Below are 19640 nucleotides of genomic sequence, written 5' to 3'. Positions count from 1 at the left end.
ATATAACAAATAATCATCAAAACTATAAACAACTTATATGAAGGCATAAATCAACGCACCGAAATATTGTGGGCAGTTTTGGCGCGGGCTACGAACAACGGAGTTAGCATGAAACTATTTGATACGTCGTTGACTAGCTTTTAAACTCTAAAGGTCTGATGAACAAGTAAACAATATGAGCCCATAAGAAATAGACCATTAAAAACTATGTTTACAAAAGGTTTGCTAAAAATATTTACACTGCCGATATTTCTTTTGTCATTAAATTTATGTAGGACCAATTTCCCTTAAATGTGCATGTAGAAAATTTGGGTGAAATCAAACGCTTCATTCTTTACTATTATCTTTCAACAACATCATTATAATTAAATCTTGTAAATACCTCGATGAGGCCTCCCAAACAATAAAAGAAATACGAGAAGGAATAGATAACATAACATAACATTACATAGTGATGTTGGCGCTATAAAAAGTAGTCCTGATGTGGCCTGTCGCCGAATCTTGAACTTTTCGTGACTTTTTCATAGAATATCTAAGATCTTATCATTTGACCGGATATTTTCAAGACTGACGATAGCTAGAAAGAGCTACTAGACTTCCACCGGGTTCGATATGGTGCAAGGCATGAATATGATGCATGAATAATTTTGTGGATTAAAGAAGAGTCGTCTGAGAGTGGAAAGAATAATTATTTATTCGTCGGCGAGGCAGAAGCGCGTACCTGCTGAGTATGTTTCATATATGGGGGGGGGGCATCGTGTGTAGGGTAGGCCTCCTCGAGAGAGAGAGGGGGGGGAGTCACAAATATTTCCACGGGCTTTTCTCACCCAACATGAAGACAGGCAGATAGATTGGTTTATAGATAGTCACTTTTCATACGTACACCAATAAGCATACAAATCTGCATGTACTTCGCAATAAAATACTTTATTTACCACATTATACTTATATGTTGATTTATCCTCTCAATATCTTCTTCTTCTATCCTCTGCCATACACTATTTCGAATTTTCAATTTTGATTTCTTTTAACATTATACATTTGATCATAGTTATGAAATTTCCCGATAAACTTTCAGTATTTACTTCTCTTGAACAACTTTGTAGCATCAGCTATTATGTAAACACAGTGGACTATTGCATTCAAAAGCTCGCTTACAAATTTTAAATAAAGCTTTTCATATCCACACGTTTTGTTTTTGGAGAATATATTTTATTTTTGCAGTGTGACATATTACGTATCGAAAAACTAGAATGATTACAGAAGAAATATGAAAAAATACAATATAATAAAGCAAGAAATTTAAATTCAATAGAAGTTTAATCAGAGTGGACTACAAAATGTGGAACACGACGTCTTCCTCGTGTCTCCGGGTTACAACAGGCGATGTAATGCACTTGAAATATACTATATACTCGATATATACATTATACATAAATAACATTAATTATATATACCGAGAGTAATTATTTCTCGTATGTTGAGATCGTTTGATATTCAAATTTAAATAGCTGTCATTATTGACTTCATGCGTTTGTTAATATTCGCTGTCGATACCATCCCATGTTTTACAAAATATAATTAAAATCTTTGAATTTAGATGGACTGGAAATTTCATTTTTATTATATTGAGCTGTTCATGCCGCTTTATTTCTAAATATTGGCGAACATTATTTCAAAGCCATTGCTATTCCTGAGGAATTTTTATTATTATAAAGTGAACAATGTTTGATATTTGTAAACATTAAATTTCCAAGCATTTTTTCTGACAGTTGATTGATGCTTTAAATAAAGTTTTCTTCAAGTGGAATCAAAGCGTAAACAAATGAATTTTAAAATATTAAATTGGTATTGAGTACTCATATTTGGATATTTTTATGTATACATACATTCATTGTTTCATACATTTTTTTTCTCTGTATAATACATTCCACACTTATTTCAGTGGTTCCCCATTTCGATAAAGATGGGCAACAACTACGGGGGAATCGCCGTGGATGTTCTGAAGTTGGTGGCAAAGCTCAACCATTACTGGTAAAACTGTATTATTTTTCAATATTATGGTTTGGATAATTATTTCATAAACTAATTTTACCCGTTTGATCAGTAAAAAAAGCATTTCTTTTGGATTCATTGTGAAACAATCTTCACCTTCAAACAGCTAGCTGGATTAATAACAGGACTGTAGAAACTTTTAAGCGCATTTTCTCATTTATGAAAAAAATGCGCTATTGTGCTCGCCATGTCCGTCCGTCCGTCCGTCTGTCTGTCAGTCCGTGACTTTACGTTTTCGTCGACGAGAAAATGCGCTCTCTGTCACTCACTGCAGTGAGTACTGAGTTATATTTTTAAATTTCTTGATAGCTCGATTGTAAATAGTTTTCAAATTGATCTATTTGCACAGTATTACATTCATGGAACCTCGAGACAATATGTGGGGCCTGCGGCTGCCCAATGGCACCTGGAACGGCATGATTGGTCAGGTCAACAACTCTGTGAGTTCTTCCGTCGTGTTTCTTTAACCTAAAAATTTCCGACCAGAAAAGAGTCTTACCATAGAAAACTGTTTTTACCATAGATTAAATTTTAGGATTATAAGTTGTGGGAATAATAGTATGAATGTTTGAATGTTGTCTGTGATCATGTAATTTTATCAAAACAGAGTTCCCTTAAATGTAACTCATATTCTGACATACAGCAATATAGTATCAATTATTCGTACAGTGATAATTTTAGAATATATGTAGATTGCAGTAATATGTTTCCTTTGACTGTAGAGCAACATCATATTTATATCACAGTAACTGAATATATAGCTTTATCATAATATCTAAAATTATTATTAAATGAAAATAGAGAAATTGTTTTTCTGCATTTATGCACTGAGAATAATTAATGGGTTATATTGTCCAAAAGGCAAAAAGTGAAACAGTTTCTGCACGTAGCACTTATACGGCTTTTTGCAAAAAATTACAGTTACGATACAAACTTTCCTGGCGGTTTGTTTGGGTAACTCTGAATTTCCAGGAGATGAAGAGTGCCCTAATATTTTAATACGACCCATGTATAAAGATGGGTTGATGCTGTTAATAAACTTCAGACTCTGTTGGGCCGTAGAATTTATATGAAAGCAGTAAGTGAATATTTATTAGGGGTACAGTTAATTTAAAATTGAAGCCAGAAGTTGACCCTCATGCTTTCCATTTCGGCCAAACTCTATACCACATTCAAATAAATCATTTACCTTATATAAGGTATAAAATATTTAATACCTTATATGACAGGAGGCCGATATGAGCGGCACTCTGATCTTCACGACCGAGTCAAGGGCTGAGGTGGTGGACTTCTCAGCGCCGCTGTACTTCCAGGAGCACCGAATTTTGTACAGAACTCCGGAGCAAGAGCCGAACATCGCTGGATTCCTGCTGCCCTTCACAGGCATGGTGTGTTAGTTATGATAACTTGCATCATGCTCACATATGAGATTTTGGTTAGTTAAAATTAGATAGTTAGATAAAATTAAGTTTTACCTTAATTCGTGTAATTTGCGTGACAAACAAGACATTTGTGACAACCAAATTGATACTGGGATCTGTGTTCGCCTAATGAAGTGACCCGACACATTAAAATGTCTAAGTACTTATATTATCAGTCTGCTTATATCGCAAGTTCACAAGGAATTTAAAAGCAAAGAAAACGCCAAGAAAATTCACCATATCGATATTGAAAACGTTTCGGAGTCCAGCTCCATTATCAGTTCGACTAAACTAAAAATGAATAAAATCACTTTAAAAGTCAAAATTCAAAGACAGACATATACATAACCTATATAAACAAGACCTAACATTATATCGAAATAAACCGGACTAGTTAGGAACAACTTAGTCCTAGGGGTACGACAAGAATATAAAATCCTAGCGATTTACTATTACCAGATTATACATATGAACTAAACGCACTATTGAGACATGGTTTTCGTTTGAAGATATGTAGAGACTCCAAAATTCTCAAATCCGTGCAGCCAGAAGTGGAACCGAGTATCCCGAAATCACTCTCAGATACAGCCACGTCGCACTGTTCAGCATTGGTTCGCACAGAAGAATGAGGAGGCTTGGCGAGAGGCAAGTTAGAACGATAGCTCCTGCCACGGTGTTCAGAAACCCGGATGTAGAAGTTACGCGACGTCATTCCAACGTACGTAGATGCACAGCATGCACAACAGAACTCAAAGACCAGGTTTGATCGCATCCGAGCAGGAATAACGTCCTTATACCTGAAGAAAGAACCAATTTTGAAATTATTTACCAGTAAAACATGCAAATTTATATATGGGAAATATTTCATGAACTAAAGATGCTGTGTTTGAAGTATTTCCCAAATATAAATTTGCATGTTTTACTGGTAAATAATTTCAAAATTGGTTCTTTCTTCAGGTTTAAGGACGTTATTCCTGCTCGGATGCGATCAAACCTGGTCTATGAGTTCTGTTGTGCACGCTGTGCATCTACGTACGTTGGAATGACGTCGCTTAACTTCTACATCCGGGTTTCTGAACACCATGGCAGGAGCTATCGTTCTAACTTGCCTCTCGCCAAGTCTCCTCATTCTTCCGTGCGAACCAATGCTGAACAGTGCGACGTGGCTGTATCTGAGAGTGATTTCAGGAAACTCGGTTCCACTTCTGGCTGCTCGGATTTGAGAATTTTGGAGTCTCTACATATCTTCAAACGAAAACCATGTCTCAATAATGCGTTTAGCTCATATAATCTGGAAATAGTAAATCGCTAGGATTTTATATTCTTGTCGCACCCCTAGGACTAAGTTGTACCTAACTAGTCCGGTTTAGGTTTTATGCCTGTCTTTGAATTTTGACTTTTAAAGTGATTTTATTCATTTTTAGTTTAGTCGAACTGATGATGAAGCTGGACTCCGAAACGTTTTCAATATCGATATGGTGGATTTTCTTGGCGTTTTCTTTGCTTTTAAATTCCTTGTAAAATGTTCAAGATGTAATGTTTTACAAGTATCGAATGCAAAGGATACTTCGCCACGACGTTGATCACGCAGAAATAAATGTTATTACAAATTATAATGACTTGCACCACTAGAAAGTCTGAATTTTCATATCTTTAAAACATCATGTCATGATTATCGTCGATCAGAGTTGTAGCAAAAAAATAGGTGGCAAATAACAATCGAGGAAGAATGCACATGCGAACTGGCAGAAAGCCTCATTTTATCATCAAGTTATACATCATTTTTGGATAGAAAATGATTAAACTCATACATTATGTGACGTATTTGCTTCAGGTTTGGCTGTTAATTGCAGTCATGTTCATCACCGTCACGGTCATGGTTGCGATCCTTTTCTTCTTCTACGATGTTCATCATGGTACTTCGGGAGGAGCCATCGGGTGATAACTTATCACAGTTATAAAAGAATTTATAAATGCATTGAAGAATGAATTAATATTTGTTTGCACATCGTGACGAAACTTGAATTTGACAAAACTGTTTTTTAATTATGAGAAAATGAGAAACAGAGCAAAACGTAATTTATTTTCCTATTACCTATGGCTCGTGAAAAATTCAGAAAAAAAGACCGAACAAATTTTTCATCGCATTTTTCTACCTTCAGAAGCTCGGGAAAAGTCCCGACCCGTGCCGCAACTCGTGAGCCGGGGTGGAGGGCCTCTTATTTCACCATCGGGATGCTCCTCTCGCAGCGTGAGGACAATTTCAAAACTTGGCCGTCTTTCAAAAATGAGTGAATTACTGTCATAATAAAGTCTGTTGATCTAACCCATCTAAAGACTCTGCACTAGGGAGCTATGAAGTCAGAAGCTGTATCTGTTTTACTAACGAGCAAGTGTTTGTGCCTTAGACGGGAGCAAATTTCGAAGAGATAATAATGCAAAGATACAGTAAAACACAAAAAAATTATACTCGTACAGTATATGACTGTTCTGAAGTTACATTATAAAATTTGTATAAAAATAAGATAGATCAGCATGAGTTACATCAATGCAGTGATTCGTTGTCTCTAACCTGTCAAACAGTTTAATATTTATTTTTGATTGATGACACAGAGTTTCGATTAAAATTCCGGATTTGGTGCCAATTGCAACCACTCTGAATAATTATACAATTATATGAAACAGCTCCTCGCTGGAACCCCAACGGGGCGCTGGTGGTGCTGTTCATGACGGCGCTGTGGATGTTCATTTCGTTCATCGTGGCCAACGTGTATCGGTCCAACCTCGTGTCCATGCTTGTGCTGCCCAAGATAGAAGTGCCCTTCGAGACGCTCGATGAGCTCGTCAACCAACACGAGTACAAAATCGTCATGCCTGCAGGCGGAGCTTTGCAGCAGAAAGCAATGGTATACAGTTTTTATATTCAAGCATAAATCTCGAGTTTTTGTGGAAGTCTTTCTTAATTTGAAAGGAGGGTATTATAAAATTTCGGTAAAACAAAAACGCAGGTATATTATTCATTAAAGATGGCCTGACTTTGTGAGGGGGAACCTCATTGCATGCAGGAAAGTTAGACAATTATTTCCAACTGATTTATTGGCAGGCATGCAAATTTTGAAAATAGTCATTAAGCTAGTTTCATAGTTTTTTGTTCCAGTCCTTTTAATTTTATTGAAGTAGATGCTATACTGTTTGAATATTTTTCTGCTGCGCCACATTTTCCTGAACGAAATTCAATGGCATCGTAACCATTCACTTCATTGCCAACGCACTGAAATAATTTCTACCAACGATCAGTTTATGAATCTTTCCATGCGTTCATTACATTTTAACTATCATTTATTGCTGAAATTAACAGCATACAAAAATTTGTGTTGATTTCTAACTAAAATCTCATAACGGATAAAAAATCTCATAACGGATAAAAAATCTCACAGACACGCATGCACTATTCTCAACTTGCGGTTGATTCGAAGTGATAAAGGTTTATACAAGGTTCATACATTTACTGGATTACTCGAAATTTTGAAATATCATCCACGTAGATACTACCCTAATGCTACATTAACAGTGTGCCCTGCATTCAAACTATGTCTGTCTTTTCCATAAAAATCTTGAAACAGGAAGCTCCTCCAAATTCAGTCTTGGGGAAACTCATGCGCGGTACAGAGGTCAGCATAGATTTTAGCTACTCCTACCAGGCCATTCTATTTCGAAAATACGCTGGCATTGGCAACGAAATACAACTCGACGTATTCCGAGATTTTCGTTATAGCCAGGTACGAGTGTTATAATTTAAGTGCATATCTTTAGTTTGCACAGAAATACGAACAGTTATGAAACCATCTGTATTAAATAAATTAGATCAGTACTCACTGCAGTGAGTGACAGAGAGCACATTTTCTCAGAGAGCGTCCGTGAAATCACGGACGGACGGACATGACAAGCACATGCAATAGCGTTTTTTTCCATAAATAAGAAAATGAGCTAAAATTTGTTCAGTATATCATCGTTGTGGACTATGTGACAGTAACCAAAAATTGTCGTCAGTACATAATTTCATTTTCAACTATTCACGACGGATTGAAATACCAATTTGTAGAGTAGCACTGACCTGAACTAATTTATATATTGTACAAATCTTGAACGATTGGTATTTTTCCCGAATTGACAAATTATTGCTTCATTTAATTTAGTGGCTATAGTGCACATCTCTAGTTATTGCAAAAATTTCTCCAATTTGCAGATAGCTCAGTGTCCATTCACCGTCACCAAGAACGGGTTCGTCACGGGCATTCAGATGAGCTACGTCTTCCAAAAAGGATCTCCACTCAAACCAAAATTTGATAAAGTGTAAGCGCACTTGTTGGCTTAAATACATTGAATGTTTGGTCAACGTTTCCAAGATTATTATTCAACGCCTATAAATGTGCTTACCATACATTTTCATTTTAAAGTGAACGCTCAAAGTTTCAATTCGAATCTTAAAATACAGTTATGGATAAATAAATTATAAATAAATGAATAGAATATGATCTCATGTGGAACGTGCTAGAAATAAGCGAACGGTTGAACTTAACTCTCCTATGTGCACAGAATAATTTAGAGTAACGTTATAAAATTTTGTTGCTCAATTATATATATATATATTTAATTATTTTATGTGGTTTTTGGTTTCTAAATTTATATCAGTTCACGCGTTCTAAACCAAAAAAACATTCATGTTACTCCTTTTCAAAGTTGTTCCAATACGCAGGATAACCCGTTTGCGGGAGGCCGGACTGCTGGACCACTTCTTGGACCGCGCGCTACCAAACGCTTCGCATTGCCGCAAAAAAGTCAACAATTCCAACGAACTGCGCCCGCTCTCCTTCTGGGACGTTGCCGGGATGCTTTCCCTCTTTCTTGGTGGTAAATGCTTGAACAATTTATGAAATAAAATTTTCGACATGCGAATAATAAAATTTTTTCTTTTCTTTTTTTCTACAGCATTGTTACTCTGCTTTTTAAGTGATAAAACATAGTTTTGATGTTTAATGAACAATCATGCGCTCAGGCTACGGCGTTGTGCTTGAGATAGATGTATTACCTAGATATAATTAATCGTATAATTTATTTCTATTCGTGAAAAGTCAGTTCGCACAATTAGGAACTGGGAAGAAATATCAATGTTGTTTAATGATGAAATCATGAACTTTCTTGTTCCACTGTTCTGGAATGGACCAAACATTTTTGACAAACAATAGTTATAAAAAATTATTTTGAAGAGTTTGATGTCGAGTCTGGTCTCTAAAATGCATTCGTTTCTCTCAGGTATTGCCGTTTCGACCATTGCATTTTTGCTGGAAATTTTCCTGAAACCGGACGCTGTTCCGGCTCCTCTGCATCGGCCGGTCCGCGCGATCGCAAGGTTCCGGCTCCTGGAGAGAACAGCGAAGGTCTTCACGAGGCTCTTGAGGTCTTGCAAACTTCCGCCTGGAGAACCGAGTGTGGTTAAGCCTGATGGGCAGAAAAAATGAAGAATGGAAATGCTGCAATAATCGTGCAATATCAAATTCTGGTTCACGAAAATTCATATGCAAGAAAAAGTATGTGAGTTGTACCGTTCAAATATTTATTTCACTTATAATAATGAAGAAGTATATAATCATTAAACCGAGCACAAGCGAAAAATGACCGACGTAAAATTTCAATATAAAACCGGGTAACTTAACGATCAAAGGTTTAATGTATAAAAAAGCATAATAACTTTAAGGTCATCAAACATTAGAACTAAACTAACATTAATATCATTGCTAAAATTCTAAGTAGTTTAAAATAAAATTAGAGGTAATGAGTTGAAGTCACACATAATCTTTATTTAAGACACAATTAATAGATAAGTACACATGAAAACTTCGGTTCAAAATGGAAATTTAAAGGTGTTTTGTATATGGACGATTGCGTGACGATTAAATTACTAAACTTTAGTGACAATAATGGTGTGTAAAAATTAATTACTTTGTTTCTGATCAACGAATTGGGAAATTCTCGCAACCTGACTTCTTGGAGCACTATATACGCTTAAGAAGTAGGCGACTCGCTGTGATGAATTAGAGCTGCAATTTTGTGCCACAGCTATTTGGTCACATTATATGTATTGGTTCTGATATCTCTCATCGTAAATTTCACTGTTTCTGTGACCTGGGTAATTTAACGTGATCTTTATGTCAATGCGCGCAACATTTGAGTAGGTAGATAATTTATGTTACGGGTTAAGTTCAAGTTCGATAAATGTATTTCAAACACTGCAGCACACCCGCCCCATTTAACTGCTATTTCGCTTGCGGTAGCGCTTAAATTATTTTTGAAGATTTACTTGAAGGTGCATCCGTACAGTATTCTGTAAACGCTATACAACGATTTTTATTGACGGGACCAAGTCGGATTATTGCCTTGAACTTACTCTCTTTACTTATCTTTATCCATAATACTATAAGTGCTATGGTGTTCCTTTTTTGAACTTGCCAGTTGACCGTTTAAACTCCTTAAACTTTGCTCAACACAATCGTACATCTAAAAGCACTTCATGTGCACTTATTTTTAATTGAATAAAGTGAGAGCTCAGTCCGTATTGATTTACGGAGCAGGGATGACCGATATATTGCTTTACGAGTTACTATGTATTGACACATTTTACTAATACGCCAATGTTTTTCCTGGTATATACAATTTGAAGGCCGATTCTCGGGCTTGCACCGTCCTGTTATTCTGGCGTGCTGGCGGAGGCGGAGCGAGAAAACTAAATTGTAAGGTGGCCTGATGCCTTTATTTTTGTTTCAAACTACGAATACCTTGCAGCTGCAAGGTCATTGAGGAATAAAATATATTTGATTGAACGTCTTATAATCGTTTAAACTCTTTCTGGTTATGGTAGCTGAGGTTCTAACAGAGCCTTGCCTCATGCGTAGGAAAATTCCGTACAAATAGTATTCTTATGCTTTTCCTTAAATGATAATTGTTATACGTGTAAAATATACATAATTAATCACTTATAGTCATTTTGTTCAGTTTGCAAGTAAATATGTTAAACGACCTGAAACTGCAAAATTGTGTGCTGAATTTACGCGCAAGTGGGGCTGAATATTTTGAATTTTTGACGACTTTTTATTTGGAAAAGATGAATTGAAGTTTAGAACGATAAACAAAAATTGTATTCGTAGTACTTAAGTTATAATTGTTAGTAGTAGTTTGATAGAAATTGAGTTAGAATAAATGTAACAGAATGAATAGTGTTCTAGAAGCCAAAATAATTTGTCGTTTGCCTCATTTCAAAGTTTTACTGGTTCGTCATGCTACATATACCTACAGCCTCCATTTTTTCGGACAACAGTACTAATGCTTGCAATAATAAATTTACATATACTGTGAAAATATGTTTAAATAAACGCTGTGCTGTTTTACCTGATTAGTTAGACGGTAGGGCTTAAACGGCATATATCTAACAGATGATCTTTACTTTCACCTCCCGTTTGTATGTTCGACTGTTTGACAACTTACGCAAGTAATAATTTAATCCTCCAACCCTAGAGTTCAAGGTTTTTACATGTAAACATAAAGTGTCTTCTATTGGGCGATGCTGTTATAGAGTGAGCTTGATGTTTCAGGAAACGATGACATTCACGCTAAACTAATATTCGAGTGAAGTGGACTTCTTAATGAATTAATTTGAAATTAGGTAATTCGAGATACAAATAAGTTGATTCTAAGTTAGTGAATGAAATTTAAGTTATTAGTAATACATGTTGAATAGTTCAAAAGCTGAAAAAATTCAGCATAGTTATAAGTTCACGAATATGAGCCTCGAAAATGAGGCTTTGCTGTTCAATCACGCTATTCTGAGTTTAATTAGGCGATCAAATGCGATCTCATGTCCGACGAAGTCCATCCATCATCTAAATTGTTGTCTCAACAGGCACCAGTTGCTGGTGAAGATCTTATTTTTATTCCTTCATCTCATATTTAATTTGACTTCAGCATCTGGCGTTAGTGGAACTTTGCGTAGAACGTTTGATTGGTGGATCTCAATGAATTTGTTTAGTGGATCTCAATGACTTGATTAGCGGATCTCAATAATTTTCTTTAGTGGATCTTAATGATTTTGATTAGTGGATTTCAATGATTTTTTTTAGTGAATCTCAATGATTTTGTTTAGTGGATCTCAATGATTTCGTTTAGTGGATCTCACTGATTTTGATTAGTGGATCTCAATGATTTTGATGAGTGGATCTTTATGATTTCGTTTAGTAGATCTCAATGATTTCGTTTAGTGGATCTCACTGATTTTGATGAGTGGATCTCAAAGATTTTGATTAGTGGATCTCAAAGATTTTGATTAGTGGATCTCGAAGATTTTGATTAGTGGATCTCGATGATTCTGTTTAGTGGATTTCGGTGCAGTGGATCACTTGAGCATCTGGCGTAGTTGATTTATCATAGCAGCCAGCGACCTGCGATCAAGTTCACTGAGAGAACTGGCTGCTGCTCTGACCTGCGCAAGGACTTATTCGAGGTGAAGTGTGCACCGCGCCTCAGTCTCTGCCAGATGTGGCCGACATCACAGCCTATTATGGTGATGCTCGCGCGTCGGTGATAATCGCAACACACGAGTTACTGTGGCACGAGCTGATGTGTTACCGCTGTATATTATAGCGTCTAGCACTGAAGTCAGTGTATTTTGGTTAGGAAGTTTGTGATCGTAATGGCTGGCGCATTAACTTATTAAATTCTAGGTGTAATGACTTCAATGGTGACCTATGATGACACAAAGTTGAAGGGTCAATTGGAGAAAAAATCAGAAATGACTGTCTCCATGATTTATTCATAACACACCAGACTAGGTACCCGAGTGAGGTCATCGCCCTAGGTAATATGTGTTAATTCGTGTTTGTGATGTGTAAATGTGACACCAACATAATATGTGTTTGTTCGTATCGGCGTCTGATGATAGGCTTTCCATACCGTGTTTCTGCCTCAATATCTTCTGTGTTTCTGAACTGATGAAATGTACCAAACGATACAGTATGCAGATCATCGCCAGTTAAATGATGCCACAATGTAAAATGAATGTTAAATTAATTGATAGTACCGCTAAAGAGCGATGTTTTACGCCGTTCGGATTTTATCCTATGTCTGAAAGAAATTGGTGGGAAAAGAAATATCGGCACCACAGGCCGACATCAATAGCGAGGAACCTGGATAGTTGTAGATGTTTTGGAGCCTCAAGGTTCGGGTCGTAATTTGAAAATTTGTAATCAAGCTATATATGGGTAAATGAACAAATATTTTCCTTTTATTCGTAGTTTTGTCGGGTATCCATCCCATTGATGAAAAGTATTCGTTGTTAGGAATTATTAGAAAAGTATTGGAATTTTTTACTGAGTATATATTGAAAACAAAGTTTTCAAATCAAAGTAATCAACGTTTTGGAGTTTTCAGTTCAATATTATTGTTGCACTTCTGAACCTTTTTTTTTGTTTTGTTTTCTTTGCTAAGGTAAAAACGCAATCAATGTCAGCATAATAACCGCAATATATTTAATTCGTTTCGTGCACGCAATTCTTGCATTTGGATGTGAGTAATTTATGTTTGTCTTAAGTGCTAAGTTAGCCATGCATTCACTAGTACATAATTAAATGGCTTCGTGATAGAGGTTTCTCCCTCCCGCAGTAGCATTTTTTAACAACTATACTGAGTAAAATTCGTACGCGAGACTTCTCAGTGAAACATCTGATTCGAAAGCAGCCTCTTGTACTGAATGAATGCATTTCCCCCATTCATGTAATCACATTAATAAATTTTCCGTAAGCGGCAATTTACGTGAACTTTAAAACTTGAATAGGGAAGCCACAATGGCCAATAGATTACTATTGTTTCGTGTATGTACTGTATAGTATAGAATATCACTGAGCTCTTATCTTGGCTACGAAGCATGAAAGAACGTTGATGTAACCCTCATCACGTCACCACCAGGCATTGCATGTGCTACTGATGGCAGGACTCTGGAGTAATGGTAAAGTTCTGATAGACTAAAATAACTAAATAATAAGCAGAGTTTTAGGTAAGATTAAAGATATACTAATGACAAACGTGAAGAAGTATAAAAAGGGTTTTATTATATCACTGCTGTAAAGTATTTTATAGCACCTATTTGAATCATAAACATCTATCATCGGGATTGGTAATGAAAATGAGTTAACAGGACATACCTGGTCAGTAAAAATAAGCTACACATTTTAAACTTTCAGGAAATGAGTCCCATAGATGTTTAGCACGAAAATTTAAGTTAGTAGTGAGCAGTTTTAAAATCTTTCTATATCAGCGATATGCACCATAACTGCAGAATGGCAGTTACACGGGAAGATAGAAACGTTTAGATAGTAATGAATTTTTGCGTCATAAGAAAAGTTGGTGTGGGGTAATGCAAGCTGATTGATTATATTATGTTCTAAGACAGTTATGGGCAGCCCATCTCCGAAGCGGTTCTTAGCAAGATTCAAGTCAGTTACATTAGAAAAGAACGGACTTGTGAGGCAGTAACAAGCAACCTGTAAAGATTTGATAGCTTATTTACTGAAGAATTGAAGAGAAATAATGCAGCTACGTTCATAGGAAAGTAGTGCACAAACATAAAGAGAATATCACGCAAGTATAAGAAGGAAGGCTGCTCATGCAGTAACATGCAACAGGAAATTGTTCACGTTCATTTAGATGTGGCAGGAAGAGCTCACAGGCAGTTGTGAGTGGTACGCTTGCTGCACCAGCAACGGCCACTTGAAGCGACTCAGTGAGGCGTCGGCTGTGGCGCGTGTCGATTACCTAATCTGCCAGCTAGCTCGACCATCTGTCAACCGGCAACCAAGCGTTACCACTGCTGCCAAGATGAGGTACGCACTATTTACAGCACTTTATCGTGTTTAATATCATTATGAGGGTAAACATGGACATCAATATGTAGATTAATAGAACGCTTTGAAATGGATAAAAGCGATCACACGGCATGTGGAGCTGTTGCTTATGAATTTGACACACAATGGTTATTAACTTATTATATATTCTATCCTATAACTCTCTGTATAGAACCCTGATGGAATTCCTCGCCGTCGAAACTTACTGGAAATTAAATGGCAGAAATGTGTTCCATGAGAATGCTAGGAAAAGATTCAGGAATAAATGAAGCTCACTGGAATAAATAGTTGGACGAAAGTAAAAGTGGTCTAAAAGCCTAGAGAACGTTTGCATCACCGGGATGAGCTAAGTAGGACACCATCTGTCAACCGACAAGCATTGTAACACTTTATTTAACTGTTAGTATATTTCCTAACTCTAAAATTGATATCTTATTTTTGCACGCTGATGACTGGCAAGAGTCCATACAGACTAATGTTGAATGATATTAGCTGTTAGGAGAGTTACTTATTAGAGTTATGGATCAACTTGCTGAACGAGTTACTGTGTCGCTCCGAACGATGACTATAGATGCTTTTTTCATTGTTGCAGAGAGTAAGTGTTTCTTAGTTTAAAAACTGATGCCTGAGTTGTGTAATTGATTTAATTTTAAACTGTTCAGAGTGTACTTGCTTTGGTTAAAATTTGCTAGCAGCAAGCGTGAATTAATATGGTTTTGTTAGTTTGTGTGTTCAACCGGTTCAGAGTGCGTGCATTCGTACGTAGGTGAAGTAACATACAAGTAGGTACTAGGTTGCACGAAGCTTGGAAGGAGAAAGGCTAGCGTCTCATTGCTCAGTCTCTCGCATTCCCCGACCATCCTACTGACTGTGAAGGTCGTATCCCAGATTTGTGAGCCTCAGACATAACCCTGCTCATTTAATTAATGCACGCAACATTTATTTTCTATAAAGGTACTCTTACTAAAAAGGTTAAGTTCGTAAATACTGGAAATTTAAAACAATTCACTCGGCATATAGATTGAAGTCTTCCTAATTTAGCAAGACTAATTTATACATGTTGCATCCGTTTAAGGGAGATGAACTACCTATATTCGTATGTATAATATATTCTCACTTCCATGCCTTATTATTGAAGCATCCCGTCGCCAATATAATTTGTTATATTTAAACACCGTTTATTGCAGTTTTTCATGATTTTATTTCATGCGAGTTCCGAAATTTCTTCTTGTTATGCCAGCAAGCTCTTACTCTGCTATCCCATATTCTTGAACGATGACTGGCGTTTAGAGTTCATTAATTGCATTGTCGATGCTATAACATCATACGGGTTAGGAGATAACTCTTTTAATGTCTTAACTAATATGAATTAGTCCAACCATTACTTGATATACCTGATATGACTATGAAGTTTCGAGATTGCATTAGCTTCTGACACACGCCATGCTTGTCGTAGGCTCATCCCATGTGTTGTAAAAAGATCAATAATTATACGCAGCTCAATAAAAAACCTGAGATGATATGATGTTTATATTGTAAGACGTACAGTGTTATAACAGTTGAGATTAGGGGGCAGATTAGATTATGCTTTTCATATAACAAACATTTGTTCACTTAATATCGCAATGCGATATGAAGATCATAATTACTGCCTAGGTTAGAAGAACAAGCATCAATGTTTGCAGGTCGTCCCGGAAGCTAATGATTTTTGAACGGAGAAGAAAATTCAACGTCCATTGAGTCGCTTTCTGCTTACTGTTCGTATAAATTGCGAAAGTCAACGCTGCTGGCTCGGGAATAACAATTCTGTCTGTCTAGACAAACTAGGATCGCGACTTCGTGCGTGCATACAAGTATTTGTTATATCTGCGTCTGCAAATGGCATGCCCGTGTGCTTGGCAAGACGAATGACGATTATTGTTGTGAATATAATTTTTAGCGTACATGCATTTTTATTCTTGATTCCAACTGCATTTTACAAATGGCGTAGAACAAGTTAAATGTAAATGTTTTTGCAAGTGTATGATACCGAACATGTCTTAAAAATAAGGCGTGTAAAATGTTTTATGACTTGCGCGCTGGCCTATACTCATCTTGATTGATGGCAGTATACCTAGATTTTGCCAAAGCATTTGAAAGTGTTCCGCATGAGTATGAAAAAGTGAAGTGTTTGGGAATAGAGGGAAATGTAATCCAATGGAACAGGGATTTTCTATTACATAGACGACAACGTGTCGGTATTTTAAGGGAACCGTATCAGACTGGGCACCAGTGCGCAGTTGCGGGCTACAAGGAAGCGATCTAAGGCCTGTTTTGTTCATTGATTTTAAAAACGATCTGCCAGTAGTGCCAAGCGTGTGCTCTATGTATGCCGACGACACAAAAGTTTATAATACAGTGAAGGATGTGTCCAATAAAGTGCGATTGCAAAATGACTTGATAGTTTAGTTAACTGGGCTGAATCTTGACACTGCGTTTTAATGCTGAAACGTGAAATGTCCTCCTCGGCAGGAACAATGAACAGCAAGACTATAGTAGGAAAAGACGTGGTTGCAACGAGAGAGTAATGATTGAAAAGTCTAGCATGGAAAAAGATTTGGGCGTTTATGACAACAAGGAGCTGAAATTTTAGAGTTATAGTGAAACGCAAGCTAACAAATACAATAAACTTCTTGGACTGATCTGACGCTCCTTCGAGTTCCGTGATGCAGATGTGTCCGGTGTCAATGCGCAACTTCGGACAGATGCGATGAAGCAGTTGTTTGTCGCTGTCGTGCGCCCGAACCTAGAGTTTGCAACAACGTGCAAACATGAACATCATGAAGGTGCAACAAGGATAATTCCATGCTTGAAGGGCAAGTCATATGAAGAAAGATTAAAGATTACGAAGTTTCCAAGCCTCTGTTACCGACGTCTGCGTGACGACCCTAATTGAAGTATTCAAGTATCTAAAGCAATTTAAGTAAATATGGTTTATATAAAGCTCCAGAAAGATTACTAGAATTTAGAACAAGAACAAACAAAAGAGGCCTCGATTAAAAAACTGCGATGCAACTCATCCACGCGACCACACTTCTTGCTGCTCGCCTTGGGTCACCGATATGTTGACCCCAACGCGTTCAGGAACAGACTAGATAAAGCCATGGAGAAATACATGTTCAGACCTAGCACCATATCGAACCTGCTGCCAGTATAGTAGCTATTCCAAACTATCGCCAGTTTTGAAAAGATCTTGTCAGAATGCCTGTATTTAGATCTCCTTTGAACAAGTCCCGAAAAGTACAAGAATAGACGACAGGCCACACAGGCCTATTCTTCAGCGCTTGGGTGAACCCCACATACTTCGGAATGTGATCCGACTATTTATAACTATGGAAAGTGTGTTCATAGTCTCTGAACTATAGACGAACAAAGAATGGGAGACATATTAGTAGAACAAACATCAATGAATGAAAAACGAATGAACGAACCGCGTTAGGGAAACATTGCTACAAATTTGCTGCGACTCGGCATCTGGCCATCTGCTGTGAGTAGGAGACCGTACCTACTAACCTTCTGTTTCATGTTCTTCACTTTATGATTTGAGCGAATTTCTATGCATCGACATTCAAGCCCATACTTTAGCTTAAATAAATATCTCTAGGTAAATTTATATATTTGGAAGGTTTAGAATTATAGATATTGAAACGATTACTTATATAAAGTCAACTACAGTCAGCTGTCATATTACAGTCGTCACTTCATCAGGCGGGAGTGAAGTTCATCTGTTCACAGTGTTCAGTTTTCAGTGTATGCGCGACTCGTGCAGGGAAAGGATGTGCATTGCTGTTGATAAGATTGCCGAACATCATGTGTTCTAAACCTCATTAAATCCAAGTTTTTCTGCAAAAAATATCGTATATTCTGCTAGTTATAAATTAAATGTGTACGTTAGGCATAATATAATGTGTACAAAGTTGACGGTTTGAATTGTTTTGATTTCATGTGTTTACGTTGTGTGTACTGGGAGATGGAGCCGCGGAGTAGGGGTTGCGTCGACCTCCGTGATCGTTTACACAGCCCTGCACGAGTTCTACCACCAGTTGCTTTCGAGTTACGACTATTAAGTTCCTAACAAGTTGTTTTAAACGAAAGAAAGAGTATTATCATAACTCATTGAATTTAAAAGTAATCCGGCCAATATGATATTTGAAAAATTTAAATTACTCTAACTCGCAAGGAGTTAATTCATTAATCATGGCGTCAATCACTCAATGACACACGAGTCGCCACTCATCAGATACGTTTTCTGATTGATTTAGTTTCTTGAACATTAATAACAGTCATCACTCCTCATAAAATGGAATGATGTATTTACTCAACAGTCTCAACTCATGCAGTGAATTACCGTCGATGCAATTATGCCACTAACTTAGCCTTCGCCATGCATCATGCCACTTGCCGTCTTGCGTCGCCGGCGGCTGACCTTCAAAAGAAACGATCTATTTAGTCAACACAACAGAACCTCAACTTTCTAGCATTGCCATTATGAGAGCATTTTAATTATATATAAGGTGGATTGAATATTATATTTATTTATTTATTATGTGTGTGTGTATTCATGTCTATAATTTATTTAGGTGACAGTTTGTGAGGATGTTATAATGTTAATGTAAATTCAGAGCTGGGCAGCACTACTTTGAAATGTAGTGGCCGCTACCGGCCTACCGCTACCGCTACATGCTCTAAATGTAGCAGGCGCTACCACTACACCCACTAGATTGCAGCGAGTGCTGCCGCTACAGTAAAATGTAGCGCCACTACATTAGCCGCTACAATGGCCAAAATTATTGGAAATCTCTAAATATTTATTGTTCTGTCATAAGTGCTATTGGGATTTACTCATAAACATTTAATGATAAAAAAACATTTTAAAAACATATCAATGCAACTTTATTGAAATTAACCTAACCAAACTAGTACGGGTTAGATACAGTAAATAAAAGTTAGTTATTTTTTTTTTACCTTCCCTAGTCCTACATGGATACCTGTAATGCTGTATCTACTTTAATCTACCAATCTCAAAAATTATCCACATATTGACATATACATATAAAAAATCGGTCTTTTATTTGTATATAATGTGGATTATTTTTGAGATTGGTAGATTAAAGTAGAGTTCCATGTAGGGAAGGTGAAACATAAAAATAACTATGTACAAATAATGGTAAGCAAACTG

The 19640-nt window shown here is 36.8% G+C and overlaps 1 protein-coding gene across 1 annotated transcript; it reads left to right on the top strand.

The window, feature by feature from the left end:
- Positions 1-1950: 1950 nt before the first annotated feature.
- Positions 1951-10876, top strand: LOC108664348 (glutamate receptor ionotropic, kainate glr-3). The gene is made up of 10 exons (XM_018150925.2): positions 1951-2034; positions 2405-2495; positions 3285-3443; positions 5311-5414; positions 5639-5727; positions 6162-6382; positions 7100-7255; positions 7723-7829; positions 8233-8387; positions 8790-10876. Exons 1-10 carry the CDS (start codon positions 1967-1969, stop codon positions 8993-8995), a joined length of 1356 nt encoding a protein of 451 aa, XP_018006414.2. The 5' UTR covers positions 1951-1966; the 3' UTR covers positions 8996-10876.
- The last annotated feature ends 8764 nt before the right edge of the window (positions 10877-19640 follow it).

Source organism: Hyalella azteca, unplaced genomic scaffold (genome assembly GCF_000764305.2).
Source record: "Hyalella azteca isolate HAZT.00-mixed unplaced genomic scaffold, Hazt_2.0.2 contig16927, whole genome shotgun sequence".
NCBI lineage: Eukaryota > Metazoa > Arthropoda > Malacostraca > Amphipoda > Hyalellidae > Hyalella > Hyalella azteca.
The sequence above is the reverse complement of the archived record's forward strand: the minus strand, read 5'-3'. Positions and strand labels throughout refer to the sequence as shown.